The sequence below is a fragment of the Catharus ustulatus genome, chromosome 4 (genome assembly GCF_009819885.2).
Source record: "Catharus ustulatus isolate bCatUst1 chromosome 4, bCatUst1.pri.v2, whole genome shotgun sequence".
NCBI lineage: Eukaryota > Metazoa > Chordata > Aves > Passeriformes > Turdidae > Catharus > Catharus ustulatus.
The window spans coordinates 20,723,735-20,741,449 of NC_046224.1; the positions used below are offsets into that span (position 1 = coordinate 20,723,735).

The 17,715-nt window shown below is 37.3% G+C and overlaps 1 protein-coding gene across 4 annotated transcripts in view; it reads left to right on the top strand.

Moving 5' to 3' along the window:
• The window catches only part of CNOT4 (CCR4-NOT transcription complex subunit 4), a 76,449-nt gene that overhangs the window by 27,882 nt on the left and 30,852 nt on the right, over positions 1–17,715 (top strand). For all 4 annotated transcript variants that reach the window (XM_033058387.2, XM_033058389.2, XM_033058388.2 and 1 more), the window contains exons 2-6: positions 5,353–5,596; positions 12,823–13,020; positions 15,786–15,872; positions 16,363–16,464; positions 17,201–17,326. In XM_033058387.2, the coding sequence (XP_032914278.1) occupies positions 5,423–5,596; positions 12,823–13,020; positions 15,786–15,872; positions 16,363–16,464; positions 17,201–17,326 (687 nt within the window). In that variant the 5' untranslated portion in view covers positions 5,353–5,422. The remainder of the gene's footprint in view (positions 1–5,352; positions 5,597–12,822; positions 13,021–15,785; positions 15,873–16,362; positions 16,465–17,200; positions 17,327–17,715) is intronic.

The following is a 17,715-nucleotide window of genomic DNA, read 5'->3' on the forward strand; positions in this document are numbered from 1 at the left end:
GAGCCATAAAACTCAGAAAAACATAGCCTCTTTTTAGTATTTGCAGAAATTTTGGCTGTCTGATATGTAGTGTTGCTAACCAGGTGATTGTAAAATATCACTGTGTTTTGATGTGAGTGAAGGGCTGGTGGAAGTGACCCCTCTTCTTCAGTAGGGCTCAAAAAAATGACAGGCATATACAGGGTAGCATGTCAAAGAGATGGAAAATTCTGTGGAAGTTTCACAGATTTCTTCTGAATTGTGTGGATGACTTCATGGAAACATCTAATCTTAAGTCTGTTACGAAGATTTGGGATGTGCGTATGTGAACTTTCTGCCATATGGGTTATCAACTAACCAAATCTCCCTCACTGTGCTTAAATCAGTAAAAATGGGCTTTTCTTTGTAGTGTGCCTATGAAAGGTTTTAGTGCAAAGTTTCAACTGGTCACTGCAATGCAATGAAGTGCTAGCCTTTCTTACTTGCAGTCTGAAAAAGGTGGGGGATGTTTTCCTTCCAGCAGTCACTGGTGGGAGCAGGTAGTCTTAAACCTGTCTCAGTCACTGTTGCCCCCATGCTGGCCAGAAGGAGGGTGCTGTGCTGACTATCCCCTGCTTCAAGGAAGGGATAACCCATTATAGCTGCTGTCTATAGTCTGCTTGTCTTTCTCTCTTCAGCTTGTATGTGGATCAGCACATAGGTGAAGGGTGAAAGGGAAGTGATCCTTCAGCAGAGTGGGACCAGGGGTCTTGACAGCAGGAGCTGCCTTCCCTGTAGCATTATGGGGGCAAGCATCAAATACACTGTGGTTTTGAGACTTCTCATGGCTGATGAGTTTCAAGAGATACAAGGCCATGAAAAAAGCATGGGTTTCTGTTTGCACAAGTTTCCTGAGCGCTTACTAAAGGTTCAGTGCGTGGAGTCCGACCTATTTCACTTTAAGTGTCAGGTATGTTTGAACTTTAAGTGAAACATTAGCTAATGCATGTCTGGATTTTTCCCTTCAAGAGACCCTAAGTCTCCAAATACTTTCTGGGATGTGAGTCTTTACTGAGGTTTTTCATGACTAGATTTTGAGAACTTTTGTCTGTGACACTTACATTTTCTTAAAGCAAGTAACAAGGCTGGATTCAGTCCATTGTTTGAGAAGGTGTCTGTATTCCCGGGAGCTATCTGCCCTCCTGGAGGAGAACTTAAACTTTAAGGGATGTGTTTACTGAAATGAACTACTAGCAAATGGACATGTTCTCGTGTCTGCTTTGGAGAGATGATGAGTGCATGTCAAGTCTCAAACTGTTGAGGAAAAAGAATGCATAACAAGCTAATTTTTTTCCCCTGCCTCTTCCCCTCCCTTTTTTATGACCCCTTTTAAAATTAAATAGGGAAGATAAACTGCTGGAAGTTAAACTTGCTCACCTCAAGTGCAAAAGGGAAAGGCAACAAGCATCTGCATCCTAACTGGACTGAAATCACTAGGTATATTAGAAGTTAAGTTGTGTTTAGGTGAGTACCCTCAAACAGTAAGATCACTTTTTCCTCAACTGCAAGGTCTGGAGGATTTTATCAGGAGTAACAATTGTTTGGTGAAGCTGATTAGACACAGCTGTCATCCGCTAAGTAAGCACATAAAGTACATAAAAATTTCTTCTTTTTTTCCATTCTGTATGTATTTGGAAAAGAACTTATTAGTTGGTACAGTAGAAGGGATAAAGCACACAACTTCATATTTTGGTAGTTCGGGTGTTACCTTTTACAAAATCACTGCACCTAAAGTGTGCTGCTGAACATTGTCCACTTCTGCTCCATCCCTGTGTGACTGTTTTGGCATAGTGTCCTGTAAATAGGATGTAGAATTGATGGAGCCACGTTTGACTACAGTTACTGGAGTTTTGGAAATGTACATACAAATTCTAGCTGCTTGTAAAGCACGTGTACATGTGCACAATCCTTCTCCTGAGATGCAATTGATTTAATCTCTCTGAATTTGATCCTAAAGACCAAGTACTCTGGATTAAGCACAACATGTAATACTGCCTTTTGTTTTTTGCTCTTGCTGCATTACTTTTCCCATGCTGTTAATTTGGAACTGTTTGGAATAGCCTTAGAGCTAGCTAGTTATTCTGTGTTTCTTGGTAGTGCATGAACTATAGGCAGAGTACATTTTTGATGCCTCACTATGCATGTTATTCCTGTTTCGAAAAAAAACTAAGCCCTTTTCCAATGTAGATTTCAAACATGTATCCTGGTATATAAACCCTTCTGAAATGGAGACACACTTCACTGGAGAATCTCTAAATGGGATGCTTGAATGGTCTGTGGCCAAGTAAATAAATATTTCCTCAGTTTCAAGAAACATGGCACACAGCTGCTCCTTACTCCTTGTTATAAAATAATGTGCCATTTGCTGACTGAAGCAAGCTATTGGCATTATTGCTAGCAGCTGCTGAACTCTTAGTGTTAACTTAAACAGCTCATAAATGTTAATTATGTTGCAGTTTTGTTAGAGCTCATCTGCATATCCCAGGGGCACTGGCTAATATGTCATGCTTTTTTTACACATGAGCTGATGACATTTCTTGGTGGAGATTCCAAATAGTAACTTCCTAAGTAATCTCAGTAATTTTACTGTAGTGGTGAAAGTTTCTTCAAAACTGCTCTTTTAACTACAGTTTCACTAGTACTACTATAGCTTTACTTGAATGTGTTCCAGTAGGCTCAGAGCTGCTGAGCATGTGGTGGAATGAGTATGCAGCAGAAGGGAATATGCTGGGTGCATACCGACCTGTTGTTGGGAGATCTGTGACAAAGTTAAATCCAAAGCCAAACTGAACAAAATCTGTTGAGTTTGTCCCATGCTTTGGTTTAATATTGTTATAGTTTTGCTGCTATACAAGGGTGAAAAGTAATCATTAAATGATTACAGGCTACTGTAAAAATGTGTGTAATCTGCATAATAACCACTCAAATGATGTTTTGGGGCCTTGTAACAGTCCCTCCTGCTCTTCAGCCAGTGGGGATGTGTTCTTAAAAACAAAGCTCCCAAACAAACTAATCCTTTTTTCCCTTCAGGTCAGATTCTGTATTGTTCTTTGTAGAAAATACTGGTAAACTTCCAGAACTTGGTTTTGAGACTGTCTAAATGATTGTGAATATAGCATGAAAGTGTAGATAATGAAATGAAATCTGCTGTATTATCATAGAAGTTTAACTTGCTAATTTTAGTCATTGTGACGATCAGAAAGAGGACAGTGGTGTTGCTAGTGTATGCTATATAGAGAAGTTACACAGCATCTAAGTTACTAAAAAGTAAGCATCTAGAAGTTCTCTTATCCTTATTTTGTAGTCATTCAGTGGAACTTTTCTCTCAAGAGCAGTGGTATATGTTTACCAGAACTACACTTTGTGCTTAGAGGATATACTCCCTATCAAACTAGTTGGAATAGCAGGTAATCTGGGCTTCTGGTATCGGCATGTTAATCAGCAGCTATTTCCATACAAACCTGTATGCTCTGTGTTGTGTATTTGGATGGTGATTTGGTTGCATGCATGTGTGTTTTTCCTTCCCAGGGTTCTTTCCTGGCTGTGTTTGTAGAGGAATTTCTGTTCCAGAGGTGGTGTGCAGACAGGGACAAGTATTGCAAGCTGATGCTAAATGGATCTAATCCTGTATGGTGAGGGGTCCCAACTTGAGCTGGAACATCTTGGTCTTTTTAAGATAGATTTCATGCAAGGAAATATGGTAGGGGGTGAGGAAGATCAAAATATGACTATTTGTTTGATTTTTGTTTTTTGGGGTGGTGAAAGTATCAAATGCTATGTAAGGCTAACATCAGACTATACGGAAGTCTGTGAGCAAGGGTTTGATCTCACAACATTGTAGTCTTATTTCCAGGGACAGAATTAAATATCACTCTTCTTCAAATAGATGGGTGTGAAAATTTGTTTCTGGATTTGCTCCTAAAAGCCTGGAGAAATATTGGATAGTACACAATCTAGTAGCTTTTGGTAGAAATGAAACAGAAAACTTTTTGAGAAAGTAGAGGAGGACTCCAGATGGTGTGAGGTTCAGTTATAATTCAATTACTGATGTTTTGAGAAAAACGGGATTGAAAAAAGAATTCTGGTTTAAAAAAAAAACAACCAAACTTTAGAGTACACTTATTTCTAAAGAAGTGGTGTCATTCATTAGAGCTAGTGTGACCATCTAACTATCAGTTCTAGTCGCATTTTTTCAGTATTTTTCTATGGGTTTTTAGCTTTTGTTAATTTTTACTTTTATTTTTTCTTCCAAAGGTCCACCTAAAAATTCTCCTGTTGTCCTTGATTTCTGCCCCATCTGCATGCATGTCTCATGGAGCAGATGGAGACAACTTGTTGAGATTAGATAGAATTTCATGTGTCCAGAGTGGTGCTTAAAAGAAATAAGAAAGGAAAAAACAACCAAATTATTTCTCAGTGGTCACCCCAAGTGTCTTGTTTTGGGTTTGAAAGTAAATATCCTGTGCTGCATCCTTAAACTGAAAATAGAGGCATACTCAAATGAATGAATTCAGGGAATTAATTAAGAAAATAGTGACTTGAATATTGGCCTTCTTCAAAATTCTGCTTCAGAAATACCTTGTTGTGGCTGCACTCCAAATTATAACTTGAATTTTTTCAACCATGTTGCCTGTATTTTGGCTTTGGTGTGAATTGAGTCTGGTGAAAAGCATAACTGACTTGGATGAAATTTTGACACTAATAGAAAGATGTGTACCTGAAAAATCAGGTACATGGCTAATGAAGTAGTCCTAAGGCTGACCTCAGATCAATCTCTGGGCCGAAACAGTGAGACAGATAAAAAGAAACAAATTGTCCTGAGTAAGAAGCTTTCATTGTTTTGTTTGTTAATTCTGTAACATACTCAAAAGTCTGAATGGATGACCTAAATATTACTGCAAATCTCATTGTTCCAAGTCTCTGAAGAAAGGAATAAACTGATCCTAAACATTAAGTCCTGTATTCAAGGATTTGACTTTGGATTTGGAAAGGGCTTCAAGAAAGCAATAGTTAAAGGAGGTTAACATACATAGCATACAACATAGCATGCAACAGTGTATTGCAATCTACATTTTGAAACCCAAACAGGCTAGTGACCTGCAAAGTGCTTGTCTATCTAGGTGGGAAAGGTGCATCACCAGTAGCATCTCTTGTATTATTTGTGAAGCTCATAAGTAGGAAAAAACAATCAAGTTGATTTGACAGAAACTTGCGTTTTAGTAGGTAACTTACGTGGGGAAGAATAAAAACAATGAAAAATTGAAATGTTAGAAGATACAAAAGAAAAGTTGACAACAGTTTTAATAATATTTTCTCCTTTTTTCCCTCTTGCAGACCTTCAAGTGCTGACCTTCTTGGTCTATTAAGTTATTATAAACTTTTGCTGCTCTGCGAACATATAAAGATGTCTCGCAGCCCTGACGCTAAGGAAGACCCTGTGGAATGCCCTCTTTGCATGGAGCCTCTGGAAATTGATGACATCAATTTCTTCCCTTGCACCTGTGGCTACCAAATCTGTCGGTTCTGTTGGCATCGTATTCGCACTGATGAGAATGGACTTTGTCCTGCTTGCAGAAAGGTAAATCCCTGGAACAGCGGCTTGCCTTGCATATTTCACAAGGCTCTTGCATTGTGTTGGTACCAAAGACGTCCTTTTCCTTGAGGCAAACAATCATCTAGTCATGGCCTAGATCAAGGGTGAGGTGGTGGATCTGTCAGATTCTGTCTGCATGTATATTGAAGCTGTTATGAAGCAGCTGATCTTGGTTTGTTAAATTCAGATCTGGATTGATAGGGGAAACTGTGGATCACAACCAAGGCATATACTGAGAGAACTGCCAAAAATAAAAATCCTTTGAGTTGGGATGCTCATGCATTAACACAGTCTTTTCAGGAAGAGCAGTGAGGTTTTCATCAGGGGTTTGCTGAGAGCTAAGGTTTGGTTAAACTGACAGAGTTGACTGAGAGACAAGTTTATAAAGCACCTGCTTGTATTTTTTGTGGCCCTGGAACTTTTAATCCATATTTTAGTGGATACTAAATGTATAAAAGCTTTGGAAAGATATCCAGTGGTGTTAAATTTTGAAGCATTTCAAAATCTAAACTGTCTCTCTGTCTAGTACTCTGATGTTATTACCAAATGCTTAAAAGTAGTACTTGGTATCTCCCTGTATCTTGATGTCTGGCTGATTTGGTTGGCCCCAACTGTAAACTCCAGCTTCTCTAAGTTGCCTGTTTTTCTTTTGAATTACTTTATTTCTCCTTCTAGCGTTTTGCTTAAACTCATTATTTCTTTATCTTCAGTGTTTAATAAAGTTCTTTTTCACTATCTTCTTGTCTTTAATGACTTCCCTTGATTGTAACTTTCTTGCCTGGCCTTTCTCTTCTTGTAGTTGCAGCTACTTATGTCTTCTCCTACTATTTAATCGTGATCCTGTCCCTAGTTGATGCCTCTCTTGTCTTCCTGTCTCATGTTACAGCTTCCTTTTCAGACCCCAAATAATCTTACTTGGTCTCACTATCTTTATTCACTGCCACAATATTTTATAAGCACTTCCAGTCATATTTTCTTGCTGCTCTTTTGGGCTTTGGCTACACTAGAGCTGTTACTGTTCACCTGTGTTTGGATGCCTCTGCAAGTCTGAAGGCTCTCCCACAGCAACATGTTTGTTTAAAAATTCTGCAAATTTGCTGCAATATTTGAGCTTTTGTTCTACAAGGAAGATCCACATGCCATCAGCCGAATCATTCTCCACTTGGGATGCCAGCTGTAGATGACACATGCTGTATAGTAATTTCCCATAGTACAAGAAAATTTCTACTCTTCTGATACATGAGATTTCTGGGATTTCCTTGTCTAAGTTGCTTTGTTTTCCTGGATTTGTTACACTGTTTTTTACCTGTTTGTTATCGCAAGTTTGTGAAATGTATTTGAAGAAACACAAGTGGCGTGCCATTCTTTGTCTTTGGGCATCTGAGTTTTTTGAGATATACTGAACTCTTAAATGTTGGATACTCTGCCCTATGATTGGATGTGCAAATATTTTGCCTAATTGGATACAGTTTGCTCGGAAAAATGGTTTCATGAGGAAACCTCAAATAAGTGCTACGATGGGAATGAAACATACTCACCATTCCTGGAGAGAAAGGAGACATCTTTCATAACAGACAAGGATTATGTTGACACTTTCTTCATCCGTGGACTGCAAGATATTCTTGGGCAGATTGGGAGCTGTGTTGCTGGATTGTAAGAGGTTGGCATGAAGGCTGAGTGAGGTTCTTCTGTGGCATAGACAAAGAAAGACATTGTGATGCAGAGACCACAACAGGATCTTGGGAATAAGTCATCTTGAGCTACAGAGTTGCAGCATTAAATAAGTGAAGATGCCATCTTTTGAAGTGTGCTGGACAGAGGGAACCAGGTATGTATGTTTGTGTTCAGTGTGTCTAAGTAGTCCCTGTCTTAGCGTAGTAGGGCTTCTGGGGAAAGATCTGAGCTTTTTTCAGTTCATAACTACTATGGTGTGCATTGATTTTGGCCACTTAAACTGCTGATGCACAGAACATGGCAAAGCAACATTTTAGCAGGAAAATTTATAGTAGGTACAATGGTTTCAACAGTATGTCATATCTTTATAATAAGGATACTTACTGTGAAATGGACTGTGGATAAACATGTATTGCAACAAATCTGCTGTTTGTGCCTATGTTATTGAATGCAGTGTGACATACCCAGTAATTTGAGCACTAATCCATGGAAAGGAGCAGTGAGGAAGTTCCCTCTCCAGGGATTTTGGTTGAAGTGTTTAGGGGAGATTTTGAAGAAGTCTGTAATAAAATAGCTTAGCTAAATGCTATAGTGGCACCTATGCCATTAGATCTTAACTGTGCATTGCATATATACCATTATCTTCCTAAACTTCTTTAATTCACTTCTAACTGAAAATGTGTTAGCTTGTGGTTTCTTTTACCTGGGAGAGAGTACTTCTACATGTTTGAACTGTTACATAGCTTAATATCTCCACCGCAGAATAGGTTCATGTGGTTGCAGTCTATTGATTTAGTCTGCCTTAATTTTCCTCCTGTCAATAACAGTAGTACACAAACATTTGCTTCAGTAAGGTGCTAGTGTGAATTAAAAGCTGGTTGGAAACTGGTACTTCTTAGTATTAACATTAAAAACTTTCTAAACTTTTCAAGTCTTCTGAAATAGACTCGCAAGATAGTCTGTTTCTAGAGAAATAGAAATTGTTTCTAGTAAATTCACTGTAAAAGTATCTACTTAAAAGAAATGGAACTATCTTGCTTTGGGTTCCTGATGTCCTTTGGAATTGTTGGTGAAGCCAATTGTAAGATACTAAGCAAGGCTTCCTGTTTTTTCTAGTTAATTGATTTTTTTAACTGAGTGAAATAGCTGCTAACTAGTCAAATTAAAATGAAAATATACTGTATTCAGAAGAGATTTCTGTAATTGAAAGCTGCACATTGTAGGTCGGCTGACTTGCTGGTTCTGTCTGTAAAGCCAGTGATTTTTGTCTTTGCGGTGGTATTTCTATTTTCCTTTCTGTAAAATTCAGCAGTCTAGGACCTGTTTGTCATGTGTATAATATGTACCATCTCATTTGCTTAATTAGAACATGCCACTCCCAGCCCTTACTGTCAGTTCCTTGAACTTTTAAAATCCAACAACGAAAAAGCCTAGCTTGTTCGTGTTTCTTAGTTACTTTGTTCTTCCACCAAATAATAGAACTTGATACACAGTTGTTCCTGTGGTGTGGCTTTGACTTTTTTCTCCAGTTCCTTGACTGAGAGACCTTTATTTCTCCTAGCAGCTTGTATTAGAGATGGAGGGAAATAGTATACTGCTAGATTTATGATCTAGAAATTAACATACTTTAAGCATGTTTTTGTCCATGTTTCTCTTACTATTTCTGTGTTAAAGGAAGACTTAGTTTTAATGCACAGTCTCTGAATATCAGTGTTTCCTCCTATGCTTTTAATCCCACTACTGAGTTGTTTGGTGCAGCAATTCATATTTTGATGTAGATAGGAAATTGCTTTTTAAAAATGTAAATGTAATGGTGTGTACTGTGCATAAACCTTACTGACTTTCTTTGTATTTCTTGTTTTAGGACCAGTTACTTGGTAGCAAGACAACGAGTGGGAAATGTTGGCACATCCATTGTGTGGAAGGAATGTTGACCCATCTGGGAATGACAAAAGCAGAGTGCTTGATAAATCACAGCTCAGCTTTCAACAATTGGGAAATGGGGAAAAGAGTCTGAAAGAAAACAAACCTTAAATAACAAGACAAAATTAGTCAGGAAGACTGAGAATTCATCAAGGGCCATCACTGGTTAGAGAAACAAAGACTTCAAAAGAGACATTCAAACTTTTGCTGAAGTTCTTGTAGGGTCTACGTTGCACTTAGTGTAAAGAAAATCTGGTCATATTCCATGATGGCATGCTTGTTTGGGAAACCTCAATGTTTGGGGAGTTTTTTTGTGAAAAGCATTGGTATAACTTAAGTGAAAGGTGTCAGCTCAACTTAGTGAATCAGTTATGTTGATATCTCCTAATATTTTGCATCATAAAATATATCAATGCTGATAACACTTGAGGTAGCTATTTTGGATCTCAAATCCATTTTATCAGCTGAGGCATTAGAGACAGTGTGTTAAGCAAGTATCTTATTGTTTTTTAAACAATATGTGGGCATGTCAGTAGCATTTCCACTTTAGTTCTTGCAAGACCTGAGAGCTTCTGATATGTAGTCTTCCCTCTACTTTGTAGGGTTAGACAACATAAAAAAGCTACCAAATGGTGCTGTGATGTACACCAGCTGTCAATCCACCTTGCTTGGTGGATTTCTTTCAGAGACTTGTTCCAGCAGTCTTCAGTACACACACCTGTTCATAGCTGAACCATCGTCATGAATTTCAGCACTGTGGGAAGCAAAGACTCTGAAGATGAAATAATTTATTTCCTTATCTTGAGACTGATTTTGTCCTTTATTTGAAAGGAAAATGATTTCTAATACTATTTTTTTACAAATAGTTTCTGAAATGTTGATACTGTGCTTCTTTGACTTCCACCCTCTTTAAATGTGCAATATCTCCTAATTTATTGTTATGCCACACATGATATATAGAGAAAAATCATCTGCCCCTCAGTTGTGTTTGGGTTATTCTTGAGATTCAAGAGATGAGTGCAGATTCTTTTACAGGTCCTGCAAGTCAGCATATCAAACTAGTTCTATTTCTTGGGAGCTTTATAAACGTGTCATATGAGTGATATGCCTACATGGATTTAATACAACTCTACAGTATCTAGTGAGAACTTTGGAAGATTTTGTTGCTCAAACAAGTGTGGTTATCCGTAATGGCAAACCAATTACTGCTGTTTCTTAATGATTGAAATTCCTATTTGGCTAGCCTCAAACTTTCTACTGAGATGGAGACATTTCTCTTCCCCTGATTCTGAAGCTGCTGCCTAGTTGCGTTTCCTACTCGTTTTTCTTATGCTTTCTTGCAGAAATGCAAACTACTGTTTGGACTCAAATGTTCTGTTCAGGATTGTACTTGAACTATCCGGGATGTTTCTGATTCATGTTCAGGACCTCCAGCAGCAAACAGCAGTACAGGGTAGAAATAGCCTGTCTGACTTGCTACTCACGTGAGAATATGTTCTGAATGTGGCTGTACTTGGCAAGAAAGAAGCTGATACATTTTGGCACTGTTTGCTATAGTTGCCTTCAGGAGCCTTACTGAACCTTCTGAAAACCATGAATGCATTTCTTGCACAATACCAGAGAGCAGCACTCTTGCTGGTTTTGCCTTGCATAATATGGGATGTAGAATAGGTGGATGTGGATATGATAGGATAAGAATGGATTGTGGCTATGATAGGACATCACTTGATGTAGGGCAAGCCATATTTTTGGAACTATATCTGTTATATTGGTGTACTTTTCTTCCCATTTCTACCTGAACTCACTGACTCAGTTAACCAGAGTTAACTTACTCTTTGCCCTGAGTAGTCTTTCTTTCTTGTAAAAACCCAACATTTTTATTCTTTAGTTTACATGATTGACTAATACAGTTTTTGAGAAGCTCATTAAGTGTGAAATTATTCTGCATCTCAGAAGTCCTCATATGTAGATGTGTTAAAACACCAGATAATTGTCTGTAGCAAATCTCAAATGACCTTACTAGTTGGTCATTGGTATTCATTAAGTACATTCTGAAATCTAAATAATATATTCAGTGTTAACTCTGAGTAAATTTTTTTTTGAGAAATGTTAACATTTTGATTGTTCTTTAAGGGTAGCTTCAGTCCTTATTGTATTTTCATGTTAAGGACACCTTCAGCTACTGCTAAAGTATCTTACACATTTAAATTCCTTTGTGATACTGAAACATGTTCCAGAGGACTTGATGCTTGACTGTGAGATGCCATCTGCTCCAGTCAACTGTAGCATATTTTCAGAAGATATCTCATGTGTAGCATAACAATGCTGAACTTAAAACTGAAAAATGGATCTTGATTTGTTTGGGGATGTACTCAGAAGGCTATTAGGTCTGAGCACTTGGCAGCTCTTTGAGTAACATCATGCAACTACGAACAAAGATGTGCTTTTAGCCTAAACATTTTCATCTGCTGTAGATTTTTCTCGGGTTATTTAGTATGGCAGCTAGTTTTGTACTTTTGTCATTAATACAGGACAGTCAGGAAAAAGTTAAATTCATTTTTGTTGGACTTGCACACTGAAACCTTTGGTTATGGTAGTACAAGCAAAGACCTTAGCTCAACATACTGGTGAACTTGAGTTTTGCTTCTTTGTCTTAAGTCTTTGTCTTAATTCACATCTCCTGTACTCTTCTCATTTTTTACTTCTTGGTGTTTAGAAACTCTTTTTCTTGCTTGAGATATATTTTATGTACTTCTTGTTGTGCTTAGCATTGCTTTCTGTGTGCAATGTAAACCTGACTTTTCAGTCTGAAAAAACTGGGACAGGTGAGGAATGTGGGACTGCTTTGAGGAGTAATCTGAAGCAGAGGACAGTGCACTGTAGTCTGCAAGACCAGCTAAATTGTGCCTTTATAGCATGAATAGAGCAGTCTTTCTAAGTAACTCTGAGGATACTTTTGAGATTAAAATATCCAGTGTTATATCTGTGTTTGAGGAGTTATCTGTAGGGAGGGAGAGACCAAATTTCAAACTGGTACGTAAACATGGCAAGAATACTGTTAAGTCAGCGTGCATTAATTGTGTTGAAATCTGTCTCTTCACTAGAAATTAACCATGTAAAGTTTAAGTAGTGTAATGGTGTTATTGTCTTGAACTTAGTGGACCACTGAAACTACATTTGTATTTTGATTTCTTACCTCCGTCTTGAGTAAATTTAAGTACCCAGATCTGTATCGATAATACAGGTAAATAATAAGACAATAAATATAAAGTGCATGCTTTCATCCTGCTTACACTAAGCTCTTGTTAGTGAAATTATAATAGGATGTGTTGGCTGTCATGTTGCAGCTTCTTATGATGTTACTAAATTGACTAGGCATCTGGGTTAGAATGTGATTTTTGCCCAAATCAATATTATGTCTATTAATAGAAGAATTCCATGAAAATATGCAAGATGTTTACCTTTCCCAAAGGACTGAATATGCTTCTCTAACATGGATAACCATAAGAATCAGATTAGTATATAATAAATATGTGCATTAAAACATAGTGATTTGTTTTTCAAAGGTGTTGTTTCTTATATAGATTGATTTTAATGCTGTTTGTTATGTTTAGCCATATCCAGAAGATCCAGCAGTGTACAAACCACTCTCCCAGGAAGAGCTGCAGAGGATAAAAAATGAAAAGAAACAGAAACAAAACGAGAGGAAACAGAAGATATCAGAGAATCGCAAACATTTGGCCAGTGTACGGGTTGTACAGAAGAACCTTGTCTTCGTGGTAGGGCTATCTCAGCGCCTAGCAGATCCAGAGGTGAGCAGTTCACACTTGTAGTTCTTGCTCTTAATTTGCTGCGGTGAAACATTGGAATACCCTGTGTCTCCCTTGAAGGGTACAAAACGAATCTGTGTTGAAAAAGTTGCTGCCATGAGGCCCCCCCCCCCCTTCTTAAGGGACCTTAGCTTCCTTCTCCATGATAACCTCGAGATGTGTTTGTCTATTTTAGGGAGTACAGGTGGTCAGTGTTTTGTTTTTTTTCTTTTTTGGGAGGGGAGGAAGTTGTTCTTTGTTTAATAATGGGAGTTTGGTTTTAAGCTAAAAATAAGCATAAGGACTTTTCAGGTACTCATTTTCCTAGGTTGGATCTGCTGACGCTATACAGCTATGTCATGAATCACCAATTCTAAGATGGGAGCTTGGTTGGACTACAAAGAACTGATACACAGTATCACACAGACCTGTAGGGACAGAAGAAAAAAACCAACACTTGGAAGTATATACTAGGAAGAAGCATAAGGATTATGTCCTTAAGAAGTTATGGGGAAAGAGTTAATAAGAGGAAGACCCCGGGAAAGTTGGCTTACTACTCTGCATCATCAAAAATAAGGTTTTCATTTGAGAAAACTAATTATATTTAAAATGCTTTATTTACTTCCATCATCAGTGATAGCTACAGGTGGCCAATGGAGTAAGTGCTAATGCATAAGACTATCTTGAATTAGAATACGAAAGAAATGTACTACAGGATAAGATAGATGTCTTAAAAATTATGGTGATAAAATTGAATTTTAAGATTAAATTCACCATGTCAGACTAAATTGTCTGAAGAAGTCTCAAACAGAAGTGGCTGTTTCTGAGGTCTCAGATATGGTCTGTATTTTGGTAGTCTGGTAAAGAACAGTGTAAAAAGCTGCTTTTAGTGAAGGATAAAAAAAGGAAGGATAAGGAGGGAAGAGAAAAAATCAGGTTAAAACTGGTCTGGTGAAACATTTAGGATGTACTAAAATATAGCAGCAAGTATTTGCAAGCAACTGTCAGCACTGGCTTGAGGCTGTTTATCATTGAAAAATACACTATGAATTTATTATTGAAATTTAATTTCTTTCACCAGATGGAGGATTTGTAATTAAGAAAAATAGTTGTAAATACAGTTTTTGTTTTTTTTTTACACCTCAGATAGTTTTACACTGAATACTTGAAGTAACTAGGAATGGGTTTATTTGGTGGGTGGAGATGTGCTGTACTAGGTAGCGGTATTCTCAATGACATACCAGAAAATAATATGTACTTAATGAATTTGCATGTAGCACAAGGTGACTTGATCTTCAAGAAACCTAGCCTGAGAGAGATGAGCTAAAAAGTATACAGTATATTCAAGTTTTCTACTTAAGTAGGCAAAAAAATCCTTTATAAATTGAGACTATTTGGAGTTGGAGCTTGGCTTCTATGTGCTGTTTCTGGGAAGAGGTCTGTGAATCATAATGGAGTACAGCTGGATCCTCTTCTGTTGACATGCTCTCAGGAGAATTGTGAAGGCTGTACTGTCATATTGTATGACACCATATAATCTGCAGGATTAATCCAGGATATAATCTGCAATATACTTGGGTAAAAGGGAAGTTTCTTTAGGGTTGTCATTCTCTTCTAGAATGATGCCTGGAGGGTTGGTGTGGGATGTTTCAAGAGAGTCTAGACCAAGTGCAGAGCAGTCAGAAGAGACTAGTGAATGACTGATTGTGTATACAACATATCCTGTAGGTCTTTGGGGTGTTCCAAGTGTGATGTTGTTAGTTCTTGAAGGCATTGGTGCCTGCTTGGGAAGGGAGAGGGGTAGTTTAGTTCTTGGATCAGTACACTTTAACTGCACTATCCAATGCTGATATGAAGATGGAGCACAGGAAATTTTCCTTTATAACCTCTCAGGTTGTTATCTAGAACTGGAAATGCCCTTATTTTGTCTAGCCTCAGTCTGAGTAGTCAGTACTTTTGTACTTTCTGCCATCACAGAAATGGGGAAAAAAAAGGCTCTTGATATAAATGGTCAAATATGTTGCCAGTTTCATTGGCACACAGGTAATGGTTATTCAGCAGAGTTACTTAATATGCTGGTGATGGTCTTGCTTTGCACAGGGTCCCTAAATGATGTGTTAGTACTAACTGATTCCAGGAAGGGCAAGACAAGTATTTTTTTTTCCTTTATGGGTGTGATAGTCACTCATTCATTTCAACATGTTGATTCTGAATTGTTTCTTCTTGTCTCTGGAAATTTTCCTTTATTGTCTTCCTTTACTTAGTCTGGTCTTGGGAAAACTTGAGGTTATCTTGAGCTAATTGGTATACTCCCTTTTTCTTTGGAGTGTGGGGCATGGCAGTCAGGATTCAGCATTTTGTATCTAGTAATTAATATCACTGAATGCAAGTTTAAGGTGTATGGTTATTTGGAAATGGGAATGAATGTGATTTTTATTTTCTAAATTAAATTATAAAACAGATTATACAGAAACTTTTTATGCTGAATGGAGTATATTTTGACAGGGTGATATTTGGGTAATCAGAGTACTGAAAGAATTTTTAAAAATACAACATTAAATGTGGGATATTTGTCATTAAAGTTCTGCGGTGACAATATACTTTTTGTTACAATTAACCATGTTTTTGTGTGGAAAAATAAATCTAAATCTTTGTGCTCTTCTTTTAGGAGTGACTTTTTTTTATTAAAGATTTTAGCTGCACAGTTTCACAGAAGAATAAGTACACCTCTGTATGAATTATAACGTTTGAACTTTCTTTTCTTATAGGTTTTGAAACGACCGGAATATTTTGGGAAGTTTGGTAAAATACATAAAGTTGTCATTAATAACAGTACATCATACGCAGGCTCACAGGTAAGTCAAAGATCTTCATAATTTTTTAAAATTCCTTTAGAGAATACATGGGTGCAGAGTGAATCTAGGGCTCCCTATTTCTGATGAAGCAAATAGGTAAGAGTGTAAAAAGAAAAAAAGACCTTGCAAGAATCAAATTACTGTTAAGTTACTGAGGCATTTTCCAGTCAGACTCTCAAGGTTGGATGCAAAATGCAGTGTAGAAAGATTGAAAACTGGGAGGCAGGATGAGAAACTTTAAAGAAGTAGCAATATGGCATTTAGTCACTAATCTTCATTTTGGGGATAAAATTCCTTTTAGGCATTTTTAGTACATTCATGCAAGATACTGATGCATTTCTTCTTTTCTTCATTCTTTATGCATCACATGAGTTTTTATGGCTTCTTTTTTGTCAGTTTCTTGTTAAAAACATGAAGCCCGGAATATACCAGTTTATGAAGTGAGTGGCTAAAAAGGCAACTTAATGATCAGGTCTGTCTTTATTCCTAGGGTCCAAGTGCCAGCGCATATGTAACCTACATCCGGTCAGAAGATGCCCTCAGAGCCATACAGTGCGTCAATAATGTGGTGGTAGACGGCAGAACACTTAAGGTGGTAATATTTCTAGGTTCTTGTATGCATGTTCTGGAACACTAATACCAGGGATTAGCATACATCTTTGTTTGTGTGGGTATGCTTGCATTGCTGAACAAGAATGTCCAGTGCATTGGCTTTTGACTTTTCATGGTATTAATCTCAAAATGGAAGTTCAGTGAGCATCCAGCATGCAATATTTTGGTGGGTTAGCAGATAACTTCTTAAAACAAAGTTTGAGATGAAGATATATATCTCTTCCCTGTGCTCACAGTACCTTTTTTATTATGTAGCGTAACAGTACAGTGTAAATGCCCATTGTTTGCTTTTATAGAACATTTCTGTAGTCTATACACCACACCTCTCAAAAATTCCCTGGGAAATCAAAATTCTTTTCCTTTTGGTGTCTGTGTGAACAGGTGTTCAGACTGATTTGGCCAAATTGGTGGCTATAGAAAATCTAGTTACTATATTTTTCCTGGCCCTGTAACTTGTCTCCTTATGATTATGCAAATATTTACTGAGGCTCTTACTTAGGCATTTATTTAGATTGGATGAAAATAACAATGCATCCTAATTATCTAATCCTCAAGAATATACAGAATTCTTAAAAATGCACTTTTTATTCCATCTGCATCAAAAGTGTATTATGGAATTTTAACATCTTGAGGAATTTTTTTTTAAATATAACATTTTTAATCTTACATGGTTAAAGGCATTCTTAACCTCCATTATTTATTTTATCCCCCTTCAGGCATCATTAGGTACAACAAAATATTGCAGTTATTTTCTAAAAAATATGCAGTGTCCAAAACCAGACTGCATGTATCTACATGAACTAGGTGATGAAGCAGCCAGTTTCACAAAAGAAGAAATGCAGGTAAGTGGAGTGATTGGGAAACACATGAAATGTGACATGTATGTCTTACTGTTTATGATTTAGTCTAATATGTGTAATGTGTTTGAGTGTTATGACAGCGATGAATTTTGAAATCCAAAACGTGATTAACCAGTTGGATATTGCAAAGAATATTTAGTTCAGTTTTTTTTCATTGCATGCTGATTTTAAAGTCAAGAAGTCTGGTGACTATTCATCAGGCAAAAAGATGGAGATACACTCTTACCAAAAACTCAAATAACCTAAACTAACTGCTTTCCCTTTTTTCATACTAAATTAAGGTAGTGTCATTTTAGATCTCTGTGAATGAAGTTAGTGCAGATTTGGATTTTGCTGTTAAACGGTGTGTGTGGACAGTTATCATGGATTGA